This window comes from Hypomesus nipponensis, chromosome 19, assembly GCF_054491055.1.
Source record: "Hypomesus nipponensis isolate SF chromosome 19, ASM5449105v1, whole genome shotgun sequence".
Classification (NCBI taxonomy): Eukaryota; Metazoa; Chordata; class Actinopteri; order Osmeriformes; family Osmeridae; genus Hypomesus; species Hypomesus nipponensis.
This window is the reverse complement of record NC_140379.1, coordinates 10,030,652-10,056,012: the sequence shown is the minus strand read 5'-3', so window position 1 is coordinate 10,056,012 and position 25,361 is coordinate 10,030,652. Positions and strand designations below refer to the sequence as shown.

Sequence of the window (25,361 nt, the reverse complement as noted above, 5' to 3'; positions counted from 1 at the left end):
ACAAGAATTTCCCTCTGTTTCTCATGTAAAAAACACAGACACACCTGTACTCGTGGACAAACACGTACACACTTGAACAGGGCTGTAGTTAGCAGGAACAGTAACCCAGAGCTTTGTGTAGCAGAAACACAAACACTGTGGTCTAGTTAGAAGGAATCCAACCATAAATATTTACATTTAGTCATTTAGCAGAGGTTCTTATCCAGAGCGACTTACAGTAAGTACAGGGACATTCTCCCCGAGGCAACTAGGGTGAAGTGCCTCGCCCAGGGACACAACGTCATTGATAGCCCAACTCCCTAACTGCTCCCTAACCAGTCAGCCATCTGACCCCCATAACCCAGTGCTGTAGTTAACTCTCTTTGGGTTTAATACATAATCGGTAGAAGACTGACTCATCTCTTACAGTTGTAATAGGATCCTATTGTTCAATGCACATTCCTCACTCATCACTGCTGACTTTTTCCACAGCATGAATAGTGGGCTTGTCAATAACCAACAGGTGTATTATGCTTGACATGTCCACTGATGTGCAGCGAGATACTGTTGTCTTCCAAACCATTTAACTGAGTTGGATATATAGACGTACAAATAAAAGAGCACAGCAAAACATTGGATTATTGGATAGTTTGTTGATAAGATTGTTTCATTTTATTCAACCTGTCAGTGGTACTACCTCAATTAACAATAATCAAAATACATCTCATGCTCCTATATGTTTGACTTATTTCATACATGTATTTGTATAAGCTATGTTTAGTGTGGGTGTTCGAAGCATACAGGTTCTGGGTTTGACAGACCCAATGTTAATCAATGCTCCATCACTGCCCCCTTCTGCACAGTGGATACCAATCATTGAGGTGTTCACCTAAAGTTCACCTAAAACTAATGTTCTGTTTATTGACATCCTTCTGCGAAATTTGAGCTGGACAGCTATACTGTGCACACTGTGGTTAATTTATATGAAGACAATAGGATAAATATTGTACTATATTTATGCTATATGCACTACACTTGTCCAAGTGGAGTATCCGTAGCCAAATCCGTGACTTCACTTCCCTACAACGTAGCCGTTTCCTTTTAAGCAGCCAATAACATTCGTCTCTGCTTGTTGAAGAATGAGCATGTTTATGGAAGGAGTTGTACGACTCTAACCACTGCACCTCTTAGTGAATTTTATCCCCGAGAAAATGTCAAGCCGGGCTCTGCGGAGACTGAAAGGGAAACAAAGGGGCCAAGAGGCCTTAGACATGGGTAGTCTTGTTCCCGGTGAGGAACAGGCTGCTGAGGTTGAGGAGGAGGAAGGCGACTCTGCGCTGCAACCTATCAGCAAAAGCAGCAACCAAAAAGCCATGAAAAACAAGACTCAGAAGAACCTTAGCAATATTTATGAGCTGGTAAAATATCTAGATAGCGCATTAGCTAGTTGACCATATGTTGACAACGTTTACAGTCTTGATTAACACAGTACATATGTCTTGCATTCCTTAATGATACAAGTTAGCATTCGATAGCTAGCCATGGGTTTGGTGTGGACTTTGTAGGTGAAGTGTTACAGCTATCAAGCTACCATCTAGCTATACAAACAATAACACTTCTATTTGTATTCAAGGTACACCTGATGGTGCATGTCATTTAGTGTTCATCTCAGGTTTACCTTGTGTCTGTGCCTGTTCTTTACAGATATGTGAAGCTGAGAACGAGGTAGAGAAAGAGGACACTAATGCAGTGAAGCCTGAAGAGAAAAGCGAGGAGGGCAGGGAGAAGAGTGACAGCGGAGATACGGAGAAGAGGATTCCCCAGGCTGAGACGGGGGCAGCCAAGGTGATGAGAGCATCGTGTGAAAATTCTGCCTTCATCCCTACTCTGACTGCGCATATCATGTCTGACATGACAGGATTGTACATGGGCTACTTTACGTAGCTATTACCAATCTAATCATGTGTGGTCACTGGTCAGGGCCTGCTCCAGACTAGAGGAGCATGTGTGGTTGTGTGTGAGTGCAGCTACAAAGGTGCTGGGGTGATGTTTTCTTTCTTCTGTCATTCAGTCTGCAGCTGTAGACAAAGTGAAAAAGAAGAAGAAAAAGAAGAAGAAAAAAAACACTTCAGGAGACACACAGGTAAAGCAGTGAAGTAACAAGTGTTATTACTTAATTTATATGCTATCCTTCTCATTGCATTAGGTGTCACCCTCAGCTACATCAGGTGTGCTCACATATTGATTTAACCATTTATTGCAATGGAAATAGGTTTGTCTTTGGCGGTGTGGTTATGTCTAAGGGGGAACTCCCTGCCTTGGAGCATAGCCAGCATAGCACATAAACAGGTACATACAATAACAAGGCAGGGAATACAAGATACAACATCCCCCAGTGGCCAGGAATAATTTCGAACTGGAAGTATACTTTTTAACAAGTCAAAAGGCTTTATAGAGGATTAACATCTTGTAATGACAATACAGAAGACAATATTTATTTTATGATTTTATTTTATTCAACTTTATTGTCATTACACAAGTACAGGTACAAGGCAACAAAATGTAGTTTAGGTCTAACCAGAAGCCATCAGAGGATGGAGGAGCTCGGGTTGGTGGAGGGAGGCAGCAGTTACAAAAAGCAGTTACAAAATACCTAGTACATAGCAACGCATGATATGTGAGCAAGTGTGTCTGGGTCTGTGAAATCATGCAGCATGCCAGTCCTCTGAAGGGGAAGGCATGGACCTTCAACCAGCACACCTGCAATTGATTGCCTGGGTGACATCAGCTGATGACGCGACGCGCTGCCCGAGTGCCATGACAGAACTTGCTCTGCCAGTGTGTGTCTGTGGGCGTAGAGCTGCCTGGCTGTCGAGTGACTTTAGTGTGTCCCCAGGAGGAGGCAGCAGAGGACATCGATGCCCTCCTGGAGAGTATGGAGCAGCTGGGCAGCCTGACCCTCCAGAGTGATGGCTGCGGAGCGGCAGGAAGCAGGCCGGTTCTACACGTGGAGCACAGGTCAGGGGGTCACACTGAATCACTCTGAATTGTCATTGAATTGTTTGCTTTGGGTTAAGATGCTGTCTCTCGCTTTAGTCTGCAACTATTGTGCATAAACAGTGCCTGAGTTTAGTCTGTGTGTGCTTCAGGAACCTGAATCCAGAGACTGAACTGAAAAGGTACTTCGGAGCACGAGCAGTTCTGGGGGACCAGAGGTAAAAGGTTTTACTTTTCAGCTGTACAAAGTTTCTCCGGAGTCCAGTATTAGCATTGTGTTTTTGGTACATAAAAATATTTCTGTTTTATTTTCTAACCGTAGTGCTTTTATGGTTCTTTTCTGTTAGACCTCGTCAAAGACAGAGGCAGTTCCATCGCAGCACCTGGATGACCATTCCTAAAGACACATGGCCGCGCTTTAGCCGTCCAGGTAGGTCACTCTTTTTACCCCAAGTACGCCCTGATAATGTGTAAGTGTTTTTGCTGTGACAAAGAGAATGCTAAGATTTGCACAAAAACATGGCTACTTTGCTTTTGCAATCATATATGCTGACTTGTTACTAGTTATTACTTAAGTAATATGTCTAGAAAGTGTCATTTACTGATGTTCAAACCAGCAGTGTTCAGTATCCTAATTTCCTGTAGATAGATTAACATCTATCCTTATGTGATGGGAAATGTAAGGCTAACCCAGACTGAACAACATGATACAGAACGTGTGAGTAGAGGTCATCTAGCAGGGACCCAGTCGGCCTCCGTGATCAATTTGAAATGAATGGTGTTGAAACACATTCACTTTGTGCTTTCTATCTTTGGGCGACAGTTACATTAATAGGTCCTGGGTGGCGCCTCTGTGTTGTTGCTAGAAGGCAACACTGTTCCAGCCTAAACACAGAGTTCTGACTTCCATTTCCAACAAGGGGCTCTGGGACGCTGGGATAACACTGCTTAGATGAACACATACTATCATTGTTGTTAGCCTGAAACCAGGTTGGCAGACATGGCTTTTCTAATCACAACAGAGGCCACATTCAGTCTCTATCAAGGCCATGACGTCATATCGAGAGCAGTCCAATCAGCACATATCATGAATCAAATGCAGTAAGACTCATCTATGGTTGGGCAGACTCAATGGCACCATTGATGTACGCCTTTAACCCCCTGCTTACCATAGTGCCAGGACTGGGCACCGGGCATCACTCAATATAAGAATGGAGTCGGACTGGCTTGGTGGAGGTAGTAGACTGGCTTGGTGGAGGTTGCCGAATGGCTTGGTGGAGGTTCCCAACTGGTTTGAAAGCTTGCTTCCCCAGAAATCCCCTTGTCTGATCCCTTGTGCGGCCTTGTTCCTGTCTGGCCTGGCATATCTTGGCACAGGTATCTCCATGACTCTGTTGGAGAGCAGGGCTGGACTTCAGTTCTTCACCCTGGAACACAGCCGGGATTACCAGCAGGTTCAGTTCAAGTTCATGGATGCTGTGGAGTCCATGGATCCCAACAACATAGTGGTGAGGAAGCACTGGCAAATCTAGCAGTAGATCATAATAATGTATTCACTTAGCAGAAACTTGAATCCAAAGCGACGTACAGTACAGGGAAGATTTGAACCTGCAACCTCTTGATCTGCTGTAAAGTGCTTTATCCTCTGAACTATACCCTGCCTTTTAGATCTCTAAACAGACCCTGGGAGTCCTGTCCCTCAGGTCTTTATGTCAGATATGTGTGAGATGTATTTGCCTGTGTTAGAGGACTGTTTGGAGACTAAGGGCGTGCTCTTCTCCAGGCCCTGCTGCAGATGAATCCCTACCACATCGACTCTCTGCTGCAGCTGTCTGATGTGAGCCGCATCCAGGAGGACCAGGAGATGGCCAGGGACCTCATAGGTGAGCAGCACCACCAGGTACCCTAACCTTCATAGGTAAGGAGCAGAACAACCAGTACAGTATCGGGGAATCTGATTGGTTTGTGAGGCTACAATCCCAGGGCATGTTTAGAGGTCTAGTCTCAACTAATGCACAGCACACACTTCTCCAGAGTAGCACATATTCTACCTGTGAGACATTCAGGAGATGGTTTGACAAAGCCACTGAAAGCCTGACTGCTTTATGAAGACAGCGGGAACCAGTTGTGCAACCGCGTGTACGCTTTCTTTATAGACTGATAGTGTTGTGTAACTTAACGTGTTTGTGTGTTTCAGAGAGGGCTCTGTACAGCTTTGAGTGTGCATTCCACCCTTTGTTCAGCTTGACCTCAGGGACCTGCAGACTGAGCTACCAAAGATCAGAGAACAGGTCACACGCACGCACGCACACACCCACACACACACACCCACACACACACCAGATGTTAAGGGATAAATCCCTAACAAAACGTTCATACATGTACACTTCAGACTGTTATTAAGTTGTCCATACATATACAGTCGTGGCCATAAGTTTTGGCAATGACAAATGTTGTTTTTTACTAAGTTTGCTGGTTCAGTATTTGAGGAAAATGTTTTCACATGTTTCTATAGACTACTGGAATACAATAAGGCACATCTCATATTTTTTTAAAGCTTTTTTGGGGCGAACATGTTCAATATATGCAAATAGTCCCCTCTTACAGAAGTCAATCTGCTCCTAAAATCCAATCAGAATGATAGTGATTTCACCTGGCTAGAACGAGTTCACACTTTCCCCTGTGCTGATGATATTACTTACTGAAATTGTGTTAGCAGTCATTTTATGCTCAGGCCCAGCAAGCTTTGCAAACACAAATGTATGTTGCTCCCAATACTTTTAGCCACGGCTTTAGACTGTAATTAGGTACTTGAGGCTTAAGGATGACGTTAGCATGAAATGCAATTATTATATGGCAATGACAGGACGAGCGTTCTGATTGGCTAATGGGTAGTCATGCCAGCCGCGTATTGACCTCGTCTGTGGTCTGATACGGATTATTATTGCCCTGCTCTGAAGTCATCTTCAAAATAAGCGATATTGAGGAGTCACCTAAGTTTTACTATCCAGACGATACTGAAGATATCAACAGCGACGAAGATATTGTTAACTTTCTAAAAGAGTTGTTATTTGAGTGTTGGCTTTGCTGTAGCGCCTCGGTTTGATATTTCCCGGCATGACCTCACTCTTGGTTAGTAAGTAGTTAGTATTTCACCAGCAGATGGCACTTGTCTCAACATTTTATGTGTGTCTTTTTAGAGCGTTGTATTTGGCTCTGTACAAGCACATGATGTTTCTGGAGAGGAGGGGCTGCCCTCGGACTGCCCTCGAGTACTGCCGCCTCCTTCTCAGGTACGGGGGGGGGAGGAGGAGTCAGGAGGACCCGAGGCGTAATGGGTCAGACTAGGGGTTCCCAGAGACCATGTCTGTGTGTAACATTTTAGGGGCTCTGGGCAGTGTTCGATGGCTTTGTCTGCTTTTCCCTGTGTGCCAGTCTGGACCCGGACGGTGACCCACTCTGTATGCTGCTGCTCATAGACTTCCTGTCACTGCGCTCAAGAGAATACCACTTCCTGCTTCGCCTTTATCAGGAGTGGGAGGTGAGACAGTTTCACGCACGTGTGTCTGTCTGTACAGATTTGTACGCTTGTGAGTTGAAGTTGAATAACCTGCTTCCTGTCTGTGTGTGTATCTGTGTGTGTGCGCGCATGCGCGTGTTTCAGGTGCACAGGAATTTGTCCCAGCTCCCCAACTTTGCGTTCTCTGTGGCACTCTGCCACTTCCAACTGAGTCAGCAGGAGGGGGCGGAGCCTCAGGAGGCGGAGCCTCAGGAGAGAGACACACACAGAGACAAGGCTGACCAGCTGCTGCAGTATGCACTCATCATGTTCCCTGGAGGTTAGACACACACACACACACACACACACACACAGGCATGTTTGTAGGTATGGATGCACACATGCTCATTCACACACCAATGTGCTCGCGGGCAGAAAACAACACACAAATTGAGTCATGAACGCACCTCCCATAGTGATCACACGCACACAGAACTAGCGGCTGGAGTAAATGATTGTGGCCCCGAGGGCTCTCTGATCCTGGTATTACACATGCGGACTCACGTAGTGACTGTGTCAATCCATTTTGTGTGTGTGTGTGTTCCTCAGCGCTGATGCCTCTGCTGGACCTGTGCACAGTGCAGCCAGACGCAGCCGTATCGTCTCATGCCTTCTTCGGCCATCGGAGTCAGCTGGGGTACAACATCCTGACGCACACTGCAGTATTTCTCTCTCTCTCTCTCTGAAAGTGCTCCTCTCTTTATAGTCTCTCCACTGTCTTTTTCTTTATGGTCTCTCTCTCTCCAGCTCCCTTGCAGTCTCTTTGTTCGCAATTTCCTATTTGTTTGCAAAATCCTTTCACTCCGTTTTTCACTATCTGCAATCTCTCTCTGCGTCATTTTTACAGTACTTTCTCAGACAGATACATTGAATTTAAGCACGCATTGACATTATAGCCATGGAGTATCCATGTATCATATCAGTGTATGCATTACTTCTAACCCTATACATCACAGTATGGTAGGCATTAAGAACCACTACTTGTTTTTCCGCCTGTCTTTCGTTGTCGTCTCCCTCCAGACAGCCCCCAGCCCTGGCGGAGCTGGTGGGTCTGTACGTGGGGCGGAGCCACATGCTGTGGCGTGAGGGCGGGGTGCTGCTTTGGCTGGAGCAGAATGTGGCGCAGGTGCTGCTCAGAGTGGACAGCAATGAACCTCTGGTAGAGGACTGCCTCAACAAGTAGGGACCTGCTAACTATTAGTAAACAGCTCTGTGTGCAGGTGTGTGTGTGTGTGTGTAAACCCTGTCAAATTAGAATCAACTGACCCATTAGGATTTCCAAGGGCAGACATTAGTTGATACGGCGGAATGTTCAGTCTGAAATTGAAAGTGTGTGTTAATGTTTCTTCCTTGGAGGGAGCGGCAATAAGTAGCGCATTGTTGGGGAGTGGCATTGAAATGGTCCTCTGAAGTGTGATTAGAAGGTCTTTATCTCATGACATTCTGCCCCCTCCCTCCAGGAGGAAGGAGAGGTACCAGAGTCCTTCCCGCAACATCCATCGCCATGTCATCCTGTCTGAGATCAAGGAGGCCACCTCCGCCCTTCCCCTGGTGAGGTGCACACTGAACCTTGTCGCCTCATTATTAAGAAAGCACTTTTTAGAATGTTGTGGTGTGTATTCATAAAACTTTTGTCATTTATTTGTGGTAGTTAAGAACGTAGTGTTGTGTATTCACAGGATGTGACCACTCAACCAATAATGGGTTTTGACCCACTCCCCCTTTGGACTCCTTGGTGTCGTATTCCCGACCAGAGAGGTAAACTTCTTAAGCTGTGGTAACCCACCCAGTCTTTGAGGATCTCTTGGCGGCAGTCTCTCTCCAGCAAGCTGACTCTCCCCACCCACCCACAAAAAACACTTTGACATGCTCAGTAGAGGTTGATGAGTTCCTGTCCTTCTGCAGTTCTCCTCTATGCAGGAACATGTGCATGACATGATTCTGCCCGGCGTCTGCTCTCAGTCATGTGATGCTGTTTGCGGTGAGGGTGGTGGGGGGCGGGAGGGGACATGATGAATACAGTTCTGTTGACAAATACAAACTGAAATGAGGCATCAGCTGAAGAATGTTCTGGAGCTGGAACCCAGGGTTAAGGAGTAAAAGGGATGATTACATAAGTGCATGAGTACTGAGGGTGGTTACATGAGTACTGAGGGTGGTTACATGAGTACTGAGGGTGGTTACATGAGTACTGATGGTGGTTACATGAGTACTGATGGTGGTTACATGCGTACTGATGCTGGTTACATGAGTAAGGGTGTTGTGTTTGCAGTCCTCTGTTTGCTCAGGCGCTTGTCAAGGCCATGCCTCTAAACAGGCACTCTCTATCTCTGTCTGAACTCCGCCTTTCTGACTCCACTTGGCCCCTGAAGGCTGGTCTACTAAAGATAGAGGATGTATTAATGATAATTGCTCTTTTTTTCCTCTCTAATTTTGTCTGTTGTGGATAGTTTAGCTAAAAATAAACTGCAGCTATATCGTCTGTGCAGTGTAGGGAATTTGAGAGACAAAAGCCTGTGGCTAGAAGTTCTGTCCCTGGCCCTCATCACTGGCAGTGACATCATCTCCTACCAGAACTGCAGGTTACTGTGGAGACGGCAGGCTCTGTGATCTTTGGTCACTTCTATGTGTGTGTGTGTCTTATCATTCACTGTCTCTCTTTCTCACTGTCTGTCTCTCACTGTCTGCCTCTCTTTCTCCCTCTCTCTTTATTTGTCTCTCGTATAGACCAAGTGTGGGTGCTTCTAATGAGAGTACCTTGTCACTGTTCTTCCGCTCTCTGCTGCCCAACTTCAACCTACAGGTGAGTAGCTATCATCTTCTGTGAAGATACATTGTGTCATTGATGAGCCGAGTGTGCTGGGATGCAGACGTCCCTCCTAGTGTCCCTCTCTAATCCTGGTCCCTTTGAAAAGGGTGACAAATGTGGAACATTAGAGCTGTGAAGGCATATGACCTCCCCACACTCTGTAAAAATAGACAGACGATGTCAACCCCTTCTCATAAGGCTCAACAATGGCAACATTCATAGAGCAGAGATGCTGCCCGGGCTACGGTTGGCCTGGCTCCTTTGCCATAGTGATAAATTACACAAACTGCCCCACTGAGTAAGAGCGCATGGTTGCTGGAGCAAAGAAATTAGACGTATCAAACAAATTTTGGGGCAAATTGGTGACCAGAGAGTTCTACCAAAAAAGTGATTTTGACCGGAGGTTAAAACTAATATCCTGTGATCCTCTTGAGACTTTGACCAGATCATCCATAAGCCTAATAGCATAGGAACATAGGATGTCTAACATCTAAAAAGCATGAATTAATTTGTAAGTAATGACATACAGCTACATCTATTACCTGAAGTCAAATAACAGTTTTGCACACCTCCTTTCTTAGATGTCATTCATGGGTTAGACCAGAATTAACCCTGACCACTGACAGCTGACCCTAACTAACCTTAACCCTGACCACTGACAGCTGACCCTAACTAACCTTAACCCTGACCACTGACAGCTGACCCTAACTAACCTTAACCCTGACCACTGACAGCTGACCCTAACTAACCTTAACCCTGACCTCTGACAGCTGACCCTAACTAACCTTAACCCTGACCACTGACAGCTGACCCTAACTAATCATTAACTTGACCACAGGTGAAACCCTAACTAACCCTTTACCTGACCACTGGTGAGACCAGAGTTGCCTCTAACCCTGACCTCTGCTAGACCAAAGTCCAGCAGGAGGTCTGATTGATATGGGTGTGAAACTCAAATCTGTATGTGAAACTCACCAAAGGCCTCATAATGCCAACCATCATGATCTTGCTACTGAAATGAAAGAGATGGAGAAATGCAGTTGGAATGGTAGAGTTGCTGTTAGGATGTGGAGTAAATGCTGACTACCTAGCATTTTTGGTGTTGTTCTATGTGTCAGGTTAACACAGTTAGCTCCTGGATCTATGAACACGGCTCTCAATGAAACTCATCAATGTTTGTGTGTTATTCTTAAAACACCAACACTTTGTCCGATTATTTTAATTGCATTACATAAATCCAAGTTAATTTCAACACCTAGTTATCAAACAGGCTGCGCTTGTGTGCAGACACAAGTGAATAATTTATGGTAAATGGATATGTGACACTAAAAGAGGAAGTTTAGGTTTGCTGCGAGACAGGCAAGACTAGCTGTGTTTTACAGTGGATCACCACAAACTCCAACCTTTCAACTTGGTGTTGTCATGGAGATGACATGCAGCTCTGTTTCCACAGGGCGGCCAGAGACCGGAGGACGACCTGGAAGTGGCTCGCGCAGGGCGGGAGCTTAACCAGGAAGTAAACCGTCTGATGGTGGCCATGAGAGACATGCTGGCCAACATCCAGTTCCAGGAGCCACCCAGAGAGGACAACCCTGACAGGGATGAGGAAGAATGGGACTGAGATGGGAAGAAAAAAAGGTGCATGAACTAGAAGAGGGGGGGGTAAAGATGAAGAACATGGAAGGAGAGCAGAGAAAACAAGTAGAATGCAACACCTGAGACGGTTACCATAAGAATATATCAAGATCATGTTCTGGTGGATGAAACAACATGCTAATGAGATCCTAATGAGGGTCTGGTTCGTTTCTCTAATTATAACATTCTGAAGTGCACCCTGGTCCTACACTCTCTCCCTTTCTCCTCCTTCTCTTCTCCCTCATCCCTCCCTTTTCAGTTTGATAGAATGCTACTTGATGAAAACATCTGTTTGCTTATCAGGAATATAACATGGGCTTTTTGTGAAAATGTTAATATTTAAACCTTGGTTTGATCATGAGAGAAATCAATTTGCTGTTTCAAAAATGGATGGGCTCCTGTAGTGATGTCCTAACAGCCAAGTGATGGTCAACTGCAATGCTTTAATGAATTCTGATAAAAGTCAGAACTGCTCAATAAAGTATCACATAATCATAACACGTGGTTTAAAAACAGGAAGTCATTGATGTTCATATTGTTTCACAGCAAACTTCAAATGATTTTAATATGATTTGGCTTATCGGAAGAATTTATTCTTCTTAGAAGTTGTCCTCCTCACTGATAAGAAAATAAATGCTCCTAATGTTTCAATAAGTTTATTGGAAGCGTAAAATCAATTCTGTGCAAAGTCCACTTAACTTCTTTAAAACATTTTTTGTTTCATGGAACATTAATAAACAAGGCCTTCAGTATACGTTCGGCTCACGTAGAGATGGTAGAATCCTTCATATTAATACCGTCATGTTTGAAGTTGTATTACTGAGAACTGGATACTTCCTAGGAGGAGAGATGAGTGTACCCGGTGGCCGAGGCAAGAAGATGGCCTCGTCCCTGGATGTTCTGGCAGAGGAACATGTCCCATGACATTCATTTGCGTGGCTGAATAGTTCTCATTCACATATACACATTTGAAATGTCTGTGGATTTGCAGTAGCAAGCACACATGTATGAAATGCTATGGAATATAAGGATCTTTCCTGTACTATATGCTCATCAGAGCTACACATGGTAAGTCGCCGTACGGTGCTGGTACTAAACACTCCGGCAGCCTGTTGGCTGTGTTGCAGAGGCCACATGACGGTGCCGCCCAAAGGGTCCTTCCTGCTGCTCAACCAGCTCCTTGTTCCTGTCTACCTGTGGCTGCAAGCTAGTCATGAGGAGCCATCATGTGAGGTGTCCCCTCCACTGCACTGACACCCCTCCCCAGAGGCAGCACAGGCCACACCCCCCTTCCAGAAACACAGATTGGGCTCAGCATAGACACCAGGGAAAGCCAGAGAAACATTCACTGTAAAGTTGTGATAAAGTGATAAACAATGTGTGTGAGCGTTCAGGTGTGTTTGTGCTGGCCAGCATGTACAGTATGTAGTGTATGAGTGTGGAAGTGGGTATGGTGCAGATATCTCTCTGGCCTGTGTATTGTTTGCAAGTGGACTGTGTCTTCCAGTTCATGGAGGAGGACTTTCCATGTGGACGTAATGATGTAACAGTCTCATAATTACAGTGTCAAGCCTCATTTTTAAGACATTGCTTTGAGGATTGCTGTTAAAATGGGCTCACTGCTGTCATTTGAAGGTTAATGGCCACTGCTGGCCCAGGACACCTTGTATTCCTGTTGCTGTATGTGTGTGAGAGTGTCTTTGTGAGTGAGAGAAAATAAGCATTACAATACACAAACTGATCATATGCTTATCTTGCTCATGGGCCTCTTGCCACACAGACTCACACAGACTCAATAACAAGAGTAATGCAGCATTACAAAAACACACACAAACTGACCTTTCTTGACTTCCCTGGTCCAGGAAGTTGCAGTCCAAGAGATACTCATCTAGATTTCATTTCCATGAGTTAATGAGCTTGATTTGCTGCATGCAGCATAAACTGCACTCTCAGGAGGGGTAAGAGCATATTGTCAACGTTGTTACTTAGTTATGAGGCCTTTCAGGCAGTGGCTTGAGCTGCTTTACGTAAAAAGGTTGAAGTCCAGGTCAATTACCCTAAAGAAAGACATTGAGCACTGTCACTTGTGCAAAGAGATGTTATCTGCTGATAAGAGGTATGAGATTAAAAGATTGTGGGTATGAATGAACATGTGTGCTTGTTTGTCAGGCTGATATTTCTGGCCTCTCTCTTATTCACACATAGGCAATTGGTGTGATTGTAAGATATCTAATTTGCTAGCCACATGTGTGAGTGATTGAGGCAAGGGTCTATGCAATACTTGAGCCAGGGCTGGGGTTTAGCCTGGATAGGTGGGGTCAGAAAAGGCTAGGGGGTTATATACACTAGATCAGTAATTATCTACATCATTATAAATACATTATTTTATAGGATTATTTCAATTTGTGTTTTGTTCTATGATTATTAAAAGGCAAAAGCAGTTATATTTGCTCTATTTCTATTCAGATATCTATGGTTGTGAAGAGATGGACGTTAACAGCTGGATGGCTGACAAGAGTTATATGGCAGTTTCATATATGATTGGGTTAGCACTTTACTCGACAGCCAAAAATCTTTCGTGCGTTGTTGCCTATAACTGACGTCTAAAGTGAATAGTTGACCAGTAGTTCTAAGAGACTGAGGGGCTTAACACGCGCATTCAATTGACCCACAATGCTCCTCCATTAGACAACTTTTGGCAAAACCATCCTCGATTCCGGGTAAACTTATCCACATCTAACTGAGGCTGCTGCTCAGTTGAAGATGTGTCCTTTTGTATCCAGGTCAAGTAATCTTCATAATTTAACGCTGTTCTGGAACCGTGTTGTGGTAAAAATCGGCTGGCGCCAGAGGCATGAGAGTGAGAACAAGCCACCTCTAACAACCTGATGTTTAAGTGCCGCGGATTTACGGTAGCTCAAACCCCTCTCATCTGGCCACAGAATCAGAAATATTCAAAGGACATTGGTCGTTTATCAGGCTACATAAATACGACTGGTTTGGGACAATTGTAAATCATGCGTGCAATCTGAACACACTGATACCAAATTGTGGGCAATCAGTGATTTTTTTAAGGCCCCGATCTGTGCGCAACGTGCGTAAAGTGACTATTACTGAACTGGAGAAATAGGGTTGGGCAAGTCTATTACAAAGTTATCATCTCATAGTTCTGAAAGAGTTGTTGAAGGCTACTTCTTAGGCTTTTTTTAAAGGTGATATCGGCCTACCATTTTCAATTCTGCACTTCAGTCAGTTAGGCTACTTTAATGACAATGAATGATAAAGATCTCAAAACTGTTTAGAGCTTAAACCACAATGGTGTTAAATATTTCCGATGCGGGATCACGCATTATTCCGTTTGTGTCTGTCAGTATCATGCGGTTGCCTTCCACACGAGAAAGGAGGAGTTCGAGAAGCGTAACAGCCTTTAAGGAACACACTGTCAGCGCGCGGGTCAAACATTTACTGACCGTAGACCAACCGGATCTCCAAATGTTTGATTTTCCCCGCTCGCAATTGGGTATCAATGGGCGGCACTCCAAGGAATAACATCTTCCCATCAGTAGAGCTGCGGTGCATCATGCGCGCCTTTGCCAAGCACAATTTGAGAGAACAATTTCGATTTTAGGATGAAGAGAACTCGCATGGATGATTATTTGACCGCATCCGATATTTTGGCTCAACACTGAAGTGGGATTAAAAAGAGATGTGCATCAGTGGTCAATACATGCTTTATACGTCTCGTGCAAATACAAGAAACTATTTTTCAGGACAGCGTAAAGGTGCGTCAATGTGAATTCACAGTAAATGTAATCTTCTTTCTTTTTCATCTTTCGTCTTCAATCAACCTTTTAATCTTGATAGGCTATTGACTTTTTTGTTCAGTGGGCAATACTCGGCATGTATTTTCTTAAATTAAAGCTTAACAACTTTTACTCAGTCTTAAAACGTTTAGGCCTACTTCTCATAAGCTTACCCATTGACTCCTTTATTTGTCTTATTTTGTGTCAATCTTAAAGTTTATTTGGAGACAAGAATATGCTCAAACTATATGGACCATACTACCGCAGAACCCCAATACACTTTCACCATGCAGACGGAATGACAGGGTAGTCTGCTGAAAGATTATGTTTTTACAGTAATTACTCTTGGTTAGGGGTTAACCCTTTAACCTTTCCCCACCGATTAAGATTCACGGTCAGGATTAAAGTTGGTGCCTATTCACCTGACCACAGAGTACATTTCATGATAGCCACATTTCCATACCCCTCAGCGTACGCGTGGTGAAGGTCACCCATTGTTTTAAATAAGAAAGACTCAAGTTCCTCGTGTTGTTTGTTGTAGGACCGACTGCAGCTGTGTGCGAGAGGCGGACATGAACTGTACTTCTCAGCAGCACAGTTTCGTCATGCACCATATGGAGCTGAGTCCACTCACCATGTACATGGACGACAACGTGACCCACAACGCCAGCAAAGGGGAGCATAACGCCACTGGCTGCGTGCAGATTCGAATCCCGCAGGAGCTGTTCCTAACGCTGGGCCTCATTAGTCTGGTTGAAAACATTCTGGTGGTGCTGGCTATCATAAAAAATCGCAACCTGCACTCACCCATGTACTACTTTATCTGCTGTCTGGCCGTCTCCGACATGCTGGTGAGCGTCAGTAATGTGGTGGAGACGTTGTTCATGCTCCTGAACGAGCAGGGGTTGCTGCAGGTGACCCAAGATATGCTGAGACACCTGGACAATGTCATAGACATCATGATCTGCAGCTCCGTGGTGTCTTCGCTGTCTTTCCTGTGCACCATCGCTGCGGATAGATACATCACCATCTTCTACGCTCTACGCTACCACAGCATCATGACCACGCAACGCGCTGTGATCATTATCATCCTGGTGTGGATGGCCAGCATCACCTCCAGCACGTTATTCATCGTCTACCACACCGACAACGCCGTAATTGTTTGCCTGGTGACGTTCTTTTTCATCACGCTCGTGTTCACTGCCGTGCTCTACTTGCACATGTTCATCCTGGCACACGTGCACTCGCGGCGCATCATGGCCTTTCACAAGAGCCGCCGCCAGGCCACGAGCATGAAGGGAGCCATCACGCTCACCATATTGCTTGGGGTCTTCATCCTCTGCTGGGGCCCTTTCTTCCTCCACCTCATCCTGATACTCACCTGTCCCAAGACGCCATTCTGCACCTGTTTTTTCAGCCACTTTAACCTTTTCCTCATCCTCATCATCTGTAATTCGATCATCGATCCTCTCATCTATGCCTATCGGAGCCAGGAGCTGCGAAAAACGCTCAAAGAACTGCTCATCTGCTCATGGTGCTGGCGCTTCAGTATGTGACAGCGGGCCCCATGTTCACACCTGAATCCAAACTCTAACCCTGGCATCGAGTTGACGGAGATGGTTAATAATGAAAGGAGATGAAAGAGTTGGGGGAGTGGAGGGGTAGCCTCTTCAAAGCGTTGTTGTGATGCCAATGGTGAAAACGTGTCTGGCCTCAAACGGTCGAGTTTAGGATAGCGGGACATTGCACTTTGTGCATGTCACGCTTAAAGGATCGAAGCTTTTTCTATGGCTGCGGCTCTGGGCCTAAAACGTTAAGACACACAGTATCAATTAAAAGGATCTCATTATAATGATCGTCTCCGTCCAACTGCCATGCGGAGCTCTCTTTAAGAATATCCTTATGAACATTTGACTGCCACGGGTCCAGTTTTCTCAGGGAGCAAAAAGACTGACTTTTATTGATATGTTGAGTTGGAAAACATGGTTGGTAGGCCTAATTAATTAAGTTTGTAAATAATACGGAGATAGATTAAAGGCTAAACGCAAGATGTTTTTGGAAAAAGGATGTCGTTCAGTATTTTAATGTAGCAAAGGCCTTCGTGTCATGCTATGCTGCATAAGGCTCAAGAAGATGTTTTTTCATTCATTCAAATTTGAGTAATTTGGTCAGTCGTACGTCCTACAGGAGTGTTTGGAATTCTTAAGGACATTTCCGATATAACCTTTTTTCAGTGTGTACTGTTTTTGTTTATTTGTGTGTTCACATGTCTCATTTTTATGTAGGCATAAAGGCCTAGTCAAAATACAAATAATATTTTCACGGTTAATGTTCTCATGTGATAGGCTATGGACGGACTTTGAAATATAATTTTATTTAGAATAATCAATATAAGCATATGAAAAATACAATTTAAACACAACAAATGTATTATAGATGAAAAAAAAAAGTGTATGGTTCCGATTTAAGTTGTATTTGATCATCATCTATTTGCTTCTATTTTTACAACCTGTACTATTAAAACATTTATACATTAAGAAGTCCCTTTGTTCTGATGTAAAGATCAGTAAATCCTCAAATTGATCTCAATGTGTGAAGCTACTGAACTGTGCTCGTTTAGCATTACAGTTATGTAAAATGTCACCCTACATGTGTATATCATTTCAGATATTGGCTATACTGTATATTCTAATGTCTCTATCTCTTGTCAATTTTATTTGGCAAATAAAGTATGCATGAATAATTCAATTAAAATGTAATGTAAGAAATAAGCATGGTTTGTATCCTTTAATTTGTGTATACGCCTAAAAGTGAGTTTGTTCATGGTAAATGGTTTTGGCATTTACTTACTATCAAAATGTTCATCATCAAATCACAGAATCACTTGTCCGATTAAAAAACTTGGTCACAGCACCTGATTATACAATATATATATTGCTGTCCAAATTCCATGGGGACAGCTTTATTTCTGGTCTCCAATGTGGATTAGTTGTGGTCTTCATGGTGACAGGGTTAGTTCTGGTCTCCAAGGTGAGACAGGCACAGTTATAAAAGAAGACTTCAAGATCAGGAGGTCACAGCAGAACCCAACTTTGTATCGTTGCGGTGAAACACCTGGGCTGGAGCCAGACGGCCACATGGTCCTTCATGTGGCTGTCTTCTTCAAACACAAGATCTATTCAACTATCTCAACTCAGCTTTTAATAGACAGGATCTGGGTTCTGAACAGATGGGGGAAATAGCATGTCTCCAAGGCAAGTTAATTAAGTTACATGATTTTACGATTCTCTTTGTCAAATCAAAGCTCTTAACATGATTCCTTATTTGCCAGAACCGTTTTAAACAGTCCAGTTCCTTCCCCTCAGGGTGAGCGGAGCAGCATGTCTATCACTGCTGCACCAGGTTGGTAACGCCCACACTGTCACACATGCTATTACAGGACATGATGTACACAAAGGGATGTAAAGGGTGAAATGATAAGATGATGTTGCTGATGTCAGAAGTGATTAACCCAAATGAGGCCTTAAGACATCCGCTGTAGATATTATTAATGTTTAGACCTGTGGTTCTGACCCTGCCACTGTTGCTGAAATGTCCCAAATATAACTTGAACTGTTCAATATTTTGTATAATACAGTATTTTCAAGTTTACAAAGTTTGTAAAGAGGCCCTTACACATGAATACTGGGGGAAGAAGCTCTGGAGACTGTGGGGGGCGGGGGTTAGGGTTAGAGACTGTGGGGGCAGGGGTTAGGGTTAGAGGCTGTGGGGGCGGGGGTTAGGGTTAGAGGCTGTGGGGGCGGGGGTTAGGGTTAGAGGCTGTGGGGGCGGGGGTTAGGGTTAGAGGCTGTGGGGGCGGGGGTTAGGGTTAGAGGCTGTGGGGGCGGGGGTTAGGGTTAGAGGCTGTGGGGGCGGGGGTTAGGGTTAGAGGCTGTGGGGGCGGGGGTTAGGGTTAGAGGCTGTGGTGGCGGGGGTTAGGGTTAGAGGCTGTGTACATCACATGCTGCTGAGCCCGGCTGACCCTGGAAGAACAGCACTAAACACGCTCTTTTGCTCACTGCCTCTGCTGAACTTACCGCTGACCCTTTCCACACACACACACACACACACACACCTATTAAAAACAGAGAAGTCTTTATCTCTGCAATTAATGTAAGCCGTAAACATCTATGTCCCATTCTGTTGGTTTGCTCTGGTTGAGAAGACACAGGCATACATTGACACACACTTTTAAACACACACACACACACTATTAATCCACACATGGATTCAAGCACTTAGAACCCAGAGGATACAGATACAGGAAGGTATACCACAGGATAGGATGTCAATACTGGCAACACATCCTGTAGAAAATCCACCATCCAGCTTTTTCTGCAGGATAACTTACACTGTAGACCGTCTAGAATTTAGAAATTGGTCATTATCTGTTTATGTCTTTTCCTCCCCTTCATGTGATCATGATACACAGCTTGTCTGTTCATGGATTGTCCATTCCTTAGGCCTATCTGAAAGGCCAATGTATGGGAGCAGCACTGAGTCTTGACCCGGTCATGTAGGCTACTGAACTCAGGCAAGAACTAGTTAATTCATTTAAAGAATTACATATATATTTGTCAATGCACAGAAGACCCGGGTGCCATATAAAGACAACACCGGAAGGTATGGGAAGGATTCTTTAAGAGAGATGATCGGTGTTGTTACGTGAGTGGCACGATAGATGGTGCTACAGTAACCTACAACAATAATACCACAGCGGTGACAGTGACAGACCAAGCAAAGAGAAAAATGGTGGAATCTTTCCTGTGATGCTGAAAACTGTACAACTACATAAGCAAGCGGACTAGTGTTGAGGAGGATAGCAACAACTTGATATCTTGGGGGAAACCCGCGTGTTCAAAGAGTGCTGCTAACCTGTGCGTATGATATCCAAATAATCTTGGTGTGAGCTTGACAATGGGGTGAGCTTGTCTTGTTTACTGACTGTTGCTAGCTAGCAAGCTACATAGCTAACGTTGCTAACGTATAGTAGCAAGCAGACGAAAGCTAGCTCATGACTACAGTAGCTAGCTAGAGCAAACGTTGTGAGTTGTCTTGCTGTCCTTGATTTGACAGTATTGGTGCCATCAATCGACACCTGCCCGAATAGCACAAATGCTCAATATTCGGACAGTGTCACTAAGACAGAACAGCAGTGTCACTTCATCTGACTGCAGCATCGTCTTGGCTAGGCTAGCTCCACTGCTCTACTACGTTATGTACTGTAGTGTACTATTGGTACCAATGTCCAGTGTTATGTTTTAAGCAATTATATAATTTAATACAGTATGGAATACATCCATTCTGTGAGACGTGTGCATGGTTGTCCCAGTGATTGCAACTGCATGCTGTATGTGTTATTAATTACACCTCAGGCGCTGCTGGTGAGATGGAATATAATGAGAGACTTGCCCACTTTCGTCAAGGCCGCCTTAACCCTTTTGACAGGGGCGAGGAGGAAGGCCATCCAGAGGGAAAGACCCTTCCACGGCATGGTGAGTGTTTACATTCCGTTTATCTCTGAGACTTTTACCAAGTCCTGAGTCTTTGCTTGGGTGCGGTGATAGAGTGGAGACTGGAGCAGTGAGTCCTGCTGGTGTAGCAGTGGTCGGAGACGGGACCATTCAATGTTTTGACGTAGAATGTCTTACTTCCTCTAATGTTAGGGCCACCGGTTTCAGGAACTGGTTGTGAAAGTGATCCAAGACAGAGTAAAGTTAGACTTGTTATTGGAGCAACTCTCAGGAACAGTGCGCTTGTGTTTTATGCTGCGCTTGATTGGGCCTCAGTTATTTCTCCGGTCAGCCTGTCCCTCATAATTTTCTTCGTCATGATTTACTCTGAGATCTATGCAGGTAACTTTTCAACAGTACAACCTCTTATTGGTTGTCATTTAATCAGATTGCAAACTGCTGCCAGTCTGTTAGGTTGCTTTTTGGAATTAGACTCATGAGGGTTGTTTATAGGGCTAAGAAGGGCAAGGTTCATTTAGGAAGTTCTGTTGTAATTATGGAAGGCAAGTAATGTTGACATGTCTGTCAGCTGATGTTCAATGTACAGATCTGGATCATGTGACTGTTACTAGTTGTAGTCTTAAGGCCATCCTTAGCCACTCTGTAATTCATTTGTTGGCTAATAACTTCACAGGCAGTTTCTTGTTGCAATGGTGGGTTTCCCATGTGCTTGACTGAGTCTGGGAGAGGGGGAGGGATGAGGGAGAGGAGACTACGTTTTTACTCAGCCATTCATCCTCAGAAGTGAGAGCCGAGCTGTTCTCTGAGACCAGGACCCAGAGTGTGGACCGGGCCATGGACCTGGGCCTGACTGAGGACCACTTCTCCAGACCTGTGGTCAGTACGGACAGACACACAGACGCACACACAGTCCTTACCTTAGTCCCTCTGTATAAACACCTATTCAATGTTATTTTGTGTGTGGTTGTTCATGTTGTTGTTGTTGTGTGTGTCCATGCAGGACTCTTTTGTGGCTTCAGACATTGAGCAGCTGCAGATGGCAATTGAGGAGTGTAAGAGGCTGATCCTGGAGCTGCCAGAGAACTCGGAGAGACAGAAGGATACCGTGGTCAAACTGATTCACCTGCGGCTCAAACTGCAGGAGCTCAAGGTGGGAAATGTGTGTGTGTGTGTGTGGGGGGGGGGACAAGCTGCACTCAAAGAGATGCTATTAGCTAAACAGAAATGAAAGCTTTCGTTTCTCACACAGCACGGTGTGGCCTCTGCTTTAATGAAGAGGCACCATGAATCATTTACTACCTCATAGCAGCTGGGGCTGGCACTTTTAGCCATAAAACAACATGTGAAACTGCTGCTGTGGTTGTCTGACATGGCTAATATTCTGTCACAGTGCCACACAGTCTCTGAGCCATCATGAAGGGAAGTCTGCAGCTTTAAAACAAATGTTTTAATAGCATTCTGATTGGCTCTGCTCCAGGACCCTGACGAGGACGAGCCAAATCTGAGGGTCCTATTGGAGCACCGCTTCTCCAAGGAGAAGAGCAAGAGTGTGAAACAGACCTGTGACAAGTGCAGCGCCATCATCTGGGGCCTGATCCAAACATGGTACACCTGCACAGGTGAGACACACACACACACTTGATGCATACCTCACGGAGGTTGGGTCACATGCTTAGTCTGACTGCTTGTCTCTGGCTGGATCGACCAGACAACATCTGTAGGAGGAGGTCTCGGGCTGGGGAGTTGTGTACATTACTAACATCCCTTTGTCTCCCATCTCTCCCACTTTCAGGCTGTTACTACCGTTGCCATAGCAAGTGTATGAACCTGATCACAAAGCCATGTGTGAGGTCAAAGGTTAGCCACCAGTCAGAGTATGAGCTGAGCATCTGTCCTGAGGTGGGGCTGGACCGGCAAGACTACCGCTGTGCTGAATGCCGCACGCCCGTGTCTCTGAGTGAGTATGGACACACTACACTGGAAAACAGCAGTAGTATGACTTCCTCCTTTCATGCTCTCACTTTCCATAGTGATCAAAGCCCTAGTATATTAAACAATGTATCGCTTCTTTTCTACTAAAAGTAGTTGCAGGGTGACGGTGTAGGAGAAGAGCTTTAACAGCAGACTGCTGTGTGTCTGTGTGCCTGCAGGGGGTGTGCCCAGCGAGGCCAGACAGTGTGACTATACAGGACAGTACTACTGCAGCACCTGCCACTGGAGTGACACGGCCATCATCCCGGCCCGCGTCATCCACAACTGGGAGTTTGAACCCCATAAGGTACACGGAAAACACAGCTACTTTATACTGCTATATTACCTGCATTTGTTGGTCCTGGGGGGTAACTAAGTCACCCACTACAGTTACAGTTGTGTTACCTGTGTGTGTGTGTGTGTGTGTGTACATCAAGGTTTTACTCGTGTGTGTTCTCTGAGCAGGTGTGCCGTGCCTCCCTGCGTTACTTGGCCTTGATGCTGCCACGCCCGGTCCTCCGGCTGAAGGAGATCAACCCCCTACTCTTCAACTTTGTGGAGGAGCTGGTGGAGATCAGGGTGGGTGACCGGCCCCCTCCCTCCCAGCCCGGGCAGCTCCAATCAGACTGTCTGCCATATTAGCAAGAATACTGTGTCACATGTGGTCTTGCCTTCTCATCTCACGAGGGGGAGAAAGCAAAACATTATCGGCACTTGTCCTTGTCTCAGTGTCCTTGTTGTCCCCTGTGTGTTCCACTGCAGAAGCTACGTCAGGACATCCTGCTGATGAAGCCCTACTTCCTGACCTGTAAGGAGGCCATGGAGGCACGCCTGCTGCTGCAGGTCAGAATCGTCAGCCATGTACATGATGTTCTCAGGGATCACAGCGCCCCCCTGTGTTCTGTAACAGACAAGCAAGACGAGGCAGAGGAGCACAGCCGCAAGTGGCCTTAATGCTGCTCAGAGAGACAGTACTTGTTGACCTACATTTACAGTATGTGTAATGGAAACCTGACACAGCAGCTGAACTATAAATATTAGTTGGGGAGTGTGGTATGTGATGCTGAGGTGGTATTATCTCAGAGCAAGTTACACAACATTGGGGCCGGAACTTGGACACAGCAGGGAATCAGAAGGAGTGCTTCGTCATGCTAAATGAAGATCTCTTTCAGCTAGGTTATAATCAATTAAACACGTCCTTAATTTGAACTGAATGCACAATTGTGAGTGTATCTAGCCTTTGCCCTAAGGATGAGCACAGTCTGACTCAGCCAATTCTTACCCCCCCCCCCAGCTTCAAGAGCGACAGCACTTTGTGGAGAACGATGACATGTACTCTCTTCAGGACCTTATCGATATCTACAGCGGCAGACTCAGCATCTCCCTCACAGAGATCCACACCACCTTCGCCAAGCACATTAAGTTAGACTGTGAGGTGCGTCTGCATGTAACACACTGCGGTGACACTTTTCATCAAAGCAGTTCGTACTGGGGAACAGTGAGGTTGTCTACCACCTAACACTCGTGTGTGTGTGTGTGTGTGTGCGTGTGTGTGTCCAGAGGTGTCAGGCTAAAGGCTTTGTGTGTGAGCTGTGTAAGGAAGGAGACATCTTGTTCCCCTTCGACAGCCACACGTCTGTGTGCCATGACTGCTCTGCTGTGTTCCACAGGTCAGTCTGCTACTCTTCTCCCTGCATCTGACATGAGATACAGTCTTTTTAAATGGTTAAACTAGCCCTAACTATCTAATCAGGTTAATCCAGGATCACACCTGTTGTCTTCTTTTGTAGGGACTGTTACTATGACAATTCCACCACCTGTCCAAGGTGTGCCCGGGTGACAGAGCGCCAGCAGGATGAGCCCTCGGATGGGAAGGCAGTGTAACCATGATAAAACAACTGTGACTGGTAGAGGACGTAGCTCTTTGCCTGACGGTGCATACCACACTATTAAGACTTTTCAACATTTATTGTTTTTAATGCCTAGTCTTGGTAAGCCTTCACCTCCTGTACTGATCTTGGTTAGTGTCATCTTCTGGTCTTCATGTTGTGAGGATGTTTGTTCAAGTCAGGTCTAACATGGAGGCTGTTTATGTAACCTGGTGATACTTTGGCTGCACAGTTGGAAACACAAAATTAGCCTCAATACTACTTAAGATGTACTCTAACCATTGTGAAATCGTATCCTACTTAAAAACAGCAACTTAATTTAAATTTGGTTAAACAAAACTGCCATTCACCTCAAGGCCTTAACTGATATGAGGTGTGAGCCTGTATTTATTGGCAGATATATGACCCCCTTACTGCTATACAGATCACAGACAACTATGACACTGAAGTTGATCTGTCCCTAGCTGAGGTTCTGGAGACAGGCTGCACGGTCTGTTCCCTGGGGCTGCACTACTGCACTGGACCAGGTGTGACAGCTGGACCACGTGTAATAGTTGGACCAAGTGTGACAACTGATTAGTTTTATGTGAGCGATAAGGTGCTCGTGATGCACTGGTAAATCTTCTTTTTTTTTTTTTTTTTTTTAATATTGTGTTGTATGTGTGTACCTTATATGGTCAGAAATATTACAATGTTATTATCAAATATAACATAAGTGGATGTTCTTAGTAGCTTGTCTAAAAATGGATCATATTCTTTGAAGAGATAAAGACTGATTACCTCTGGACACATTATTATGTAAGACTACAATTATTTGTTTTAAAATAATAAATATTGGCTGTGTTATCTTTCAGCATGAATTTAAAGTATTTGTTGCCATTGTTATTGTAATTAAATATTATTACCATTGAGTCAAAATGATGATCAGCAGCGTACACTGGTACATCTGCATTATATCCATTTTAATTAAACATGACCCTCATATGATGTATAAAAGATGAAAATAGCCTCCTGTTTCTTGTCGGTTAAGATCAAATTATCTGTCGATATTAAAAGACTTATGTTAGGCTTAGCATGAATAAAGTATTTCTAAACAGAGCGAGTCGGTCTTGTGATGCTAACCCGCTTTAGGGCTTGTTACAATTGCCATGTCTTTCTACAAATACAGTACAAGTATTACATGATCCAAGGTAAGAGTCTTGTGTC

The 25,361-nt window shown here is 44.8% G+C and overlaps 3 protein-coding genes across 4 annotated transcripts; all 3 read left to right on the top strand.

Moving 5' to 3' along the window:
- The first annotated feature begins 1,097 nt into the window (after nt 1-1,097).
- Nucleotides 1,098-11,477, top strand: tcf25 (TCF25 ribosome quality control complex subunit). Its single transcript, XM_084682893.1, is given in 19 exon segments — nt 1,098-1,397; nt 1,684-1,824; nt 2,051-2,122; nt 2,876-2,997; nt 3,129-3,194; nt 3,324-3,406; nt 4,354-4,484; nt 4,760-4,859; nt 5,174-5,267; nt 6,177-6,269; nt 6,412-6,517; nt 6,641-6,815; nt 7,085-7,172; nt 7,556-7,714; nt 7,996-8,086; nt 8,215-8,245; nt 8,248-8,293; nt 9,263-9,338; nt 10,798-11,477. Coding segments are annotated over 19 exon segments (2,049 nt in total). The 5' UTR covers nt 1,098-1,190; the 3' UTR covers nt 10,966-11,477.
- Nucleotides 11,478-14,462: 2,985 nt separating this feature from the next.
- mc1r (melanocortin 1 receptor) lies at nt 14,463-17,541 on the top strand. The gene is made up of 2 exons (XM_084683115.1): nt 14,463-14,761; nt 15,324-17,541. The coding sequence occupies exon 2, from the start codon at nt 15,355-15,357 to the stop codon at nt 16,336-16,338; it is 984 nt and encodes a 327-aa protein (XP_084539241.1). The 5' UTR covers nt 14,463-14,761; nt 15,324-15,354; the 3' UTR covers nt 16,339-17,541.
- Nucleotides 17,542-19,533: 1,992 nt separating this feature from the next.
- def8 (differentially expressed in FDCP 8 homolog) lies at nt 19,534-25,249 on the top strand. 2 transcript variants are annotated; one of them, XM_084683114.1, is made up of 12 exons: nt 19,534-19,698; nt 20,197-20,316; nt 21,077-21,171; nt 21,296-21,445; nt 21,773-21,914; nt 22,088-22,252; nt 22,446-22,573; nt 22,732-22,845; nt 23,029-23,109; nt 23,561-23,701; nt 23,827-23,936; nt 24,057-25,249. In XM_084683114.1, exons 2-12 carry the CDS (start codon nt 20,211-20,213, stop codon nt 24,148-24,150), a joined length of 1,326 nt encoding a protein of 441 aa, XP_084539240.1. In that variant the 5' UTR covers nt 19,534-19,698; nt 20,197-20,210; the 3' UTR covers nt 24,151-25,249. The 2 variants fall into 2 exon arrangements, with proteins under 2 accessions (XP_084539240.1, XP_084539238.1); XM_084683112.1 differs by having other exon boundaries at nt 19,534-19,743.
- The last annotated feature ends 112 nt before the right edge of the window (nt 25,250-25,361 follow it).

Bases quoted from the DNA above. Each gene is read 5' to 3' on its own strand.
- mc1r (XM_084683115.1), top strand. From the start codon at position 15,355: ATGAACTGTACTTCTCAGCAGCACAGTTTCGTCATGCACCATATGGAG.
- def8 (XM_084683114.1), top strand. From the start codon at position 20,211: ATGGAATATAATGAGAGACTTGCCCACTTTCGTCAAGGCCGCCTTAAC. The intron at 21,915-22,087 runs GTGAGACACACA...TCCCACTTTCAG, and splicing joins AACATGGTACACCTGCACAG to GCTGTTACTACCGTTGCCAT. The intron at 23,110-23,560 runs GTCAGAATCGTC...CCCCCCCCCCAG, and splicing joins AGGCACGCCTGCTGCTGCAG to CTTCAAGAGCGACAGCACTT.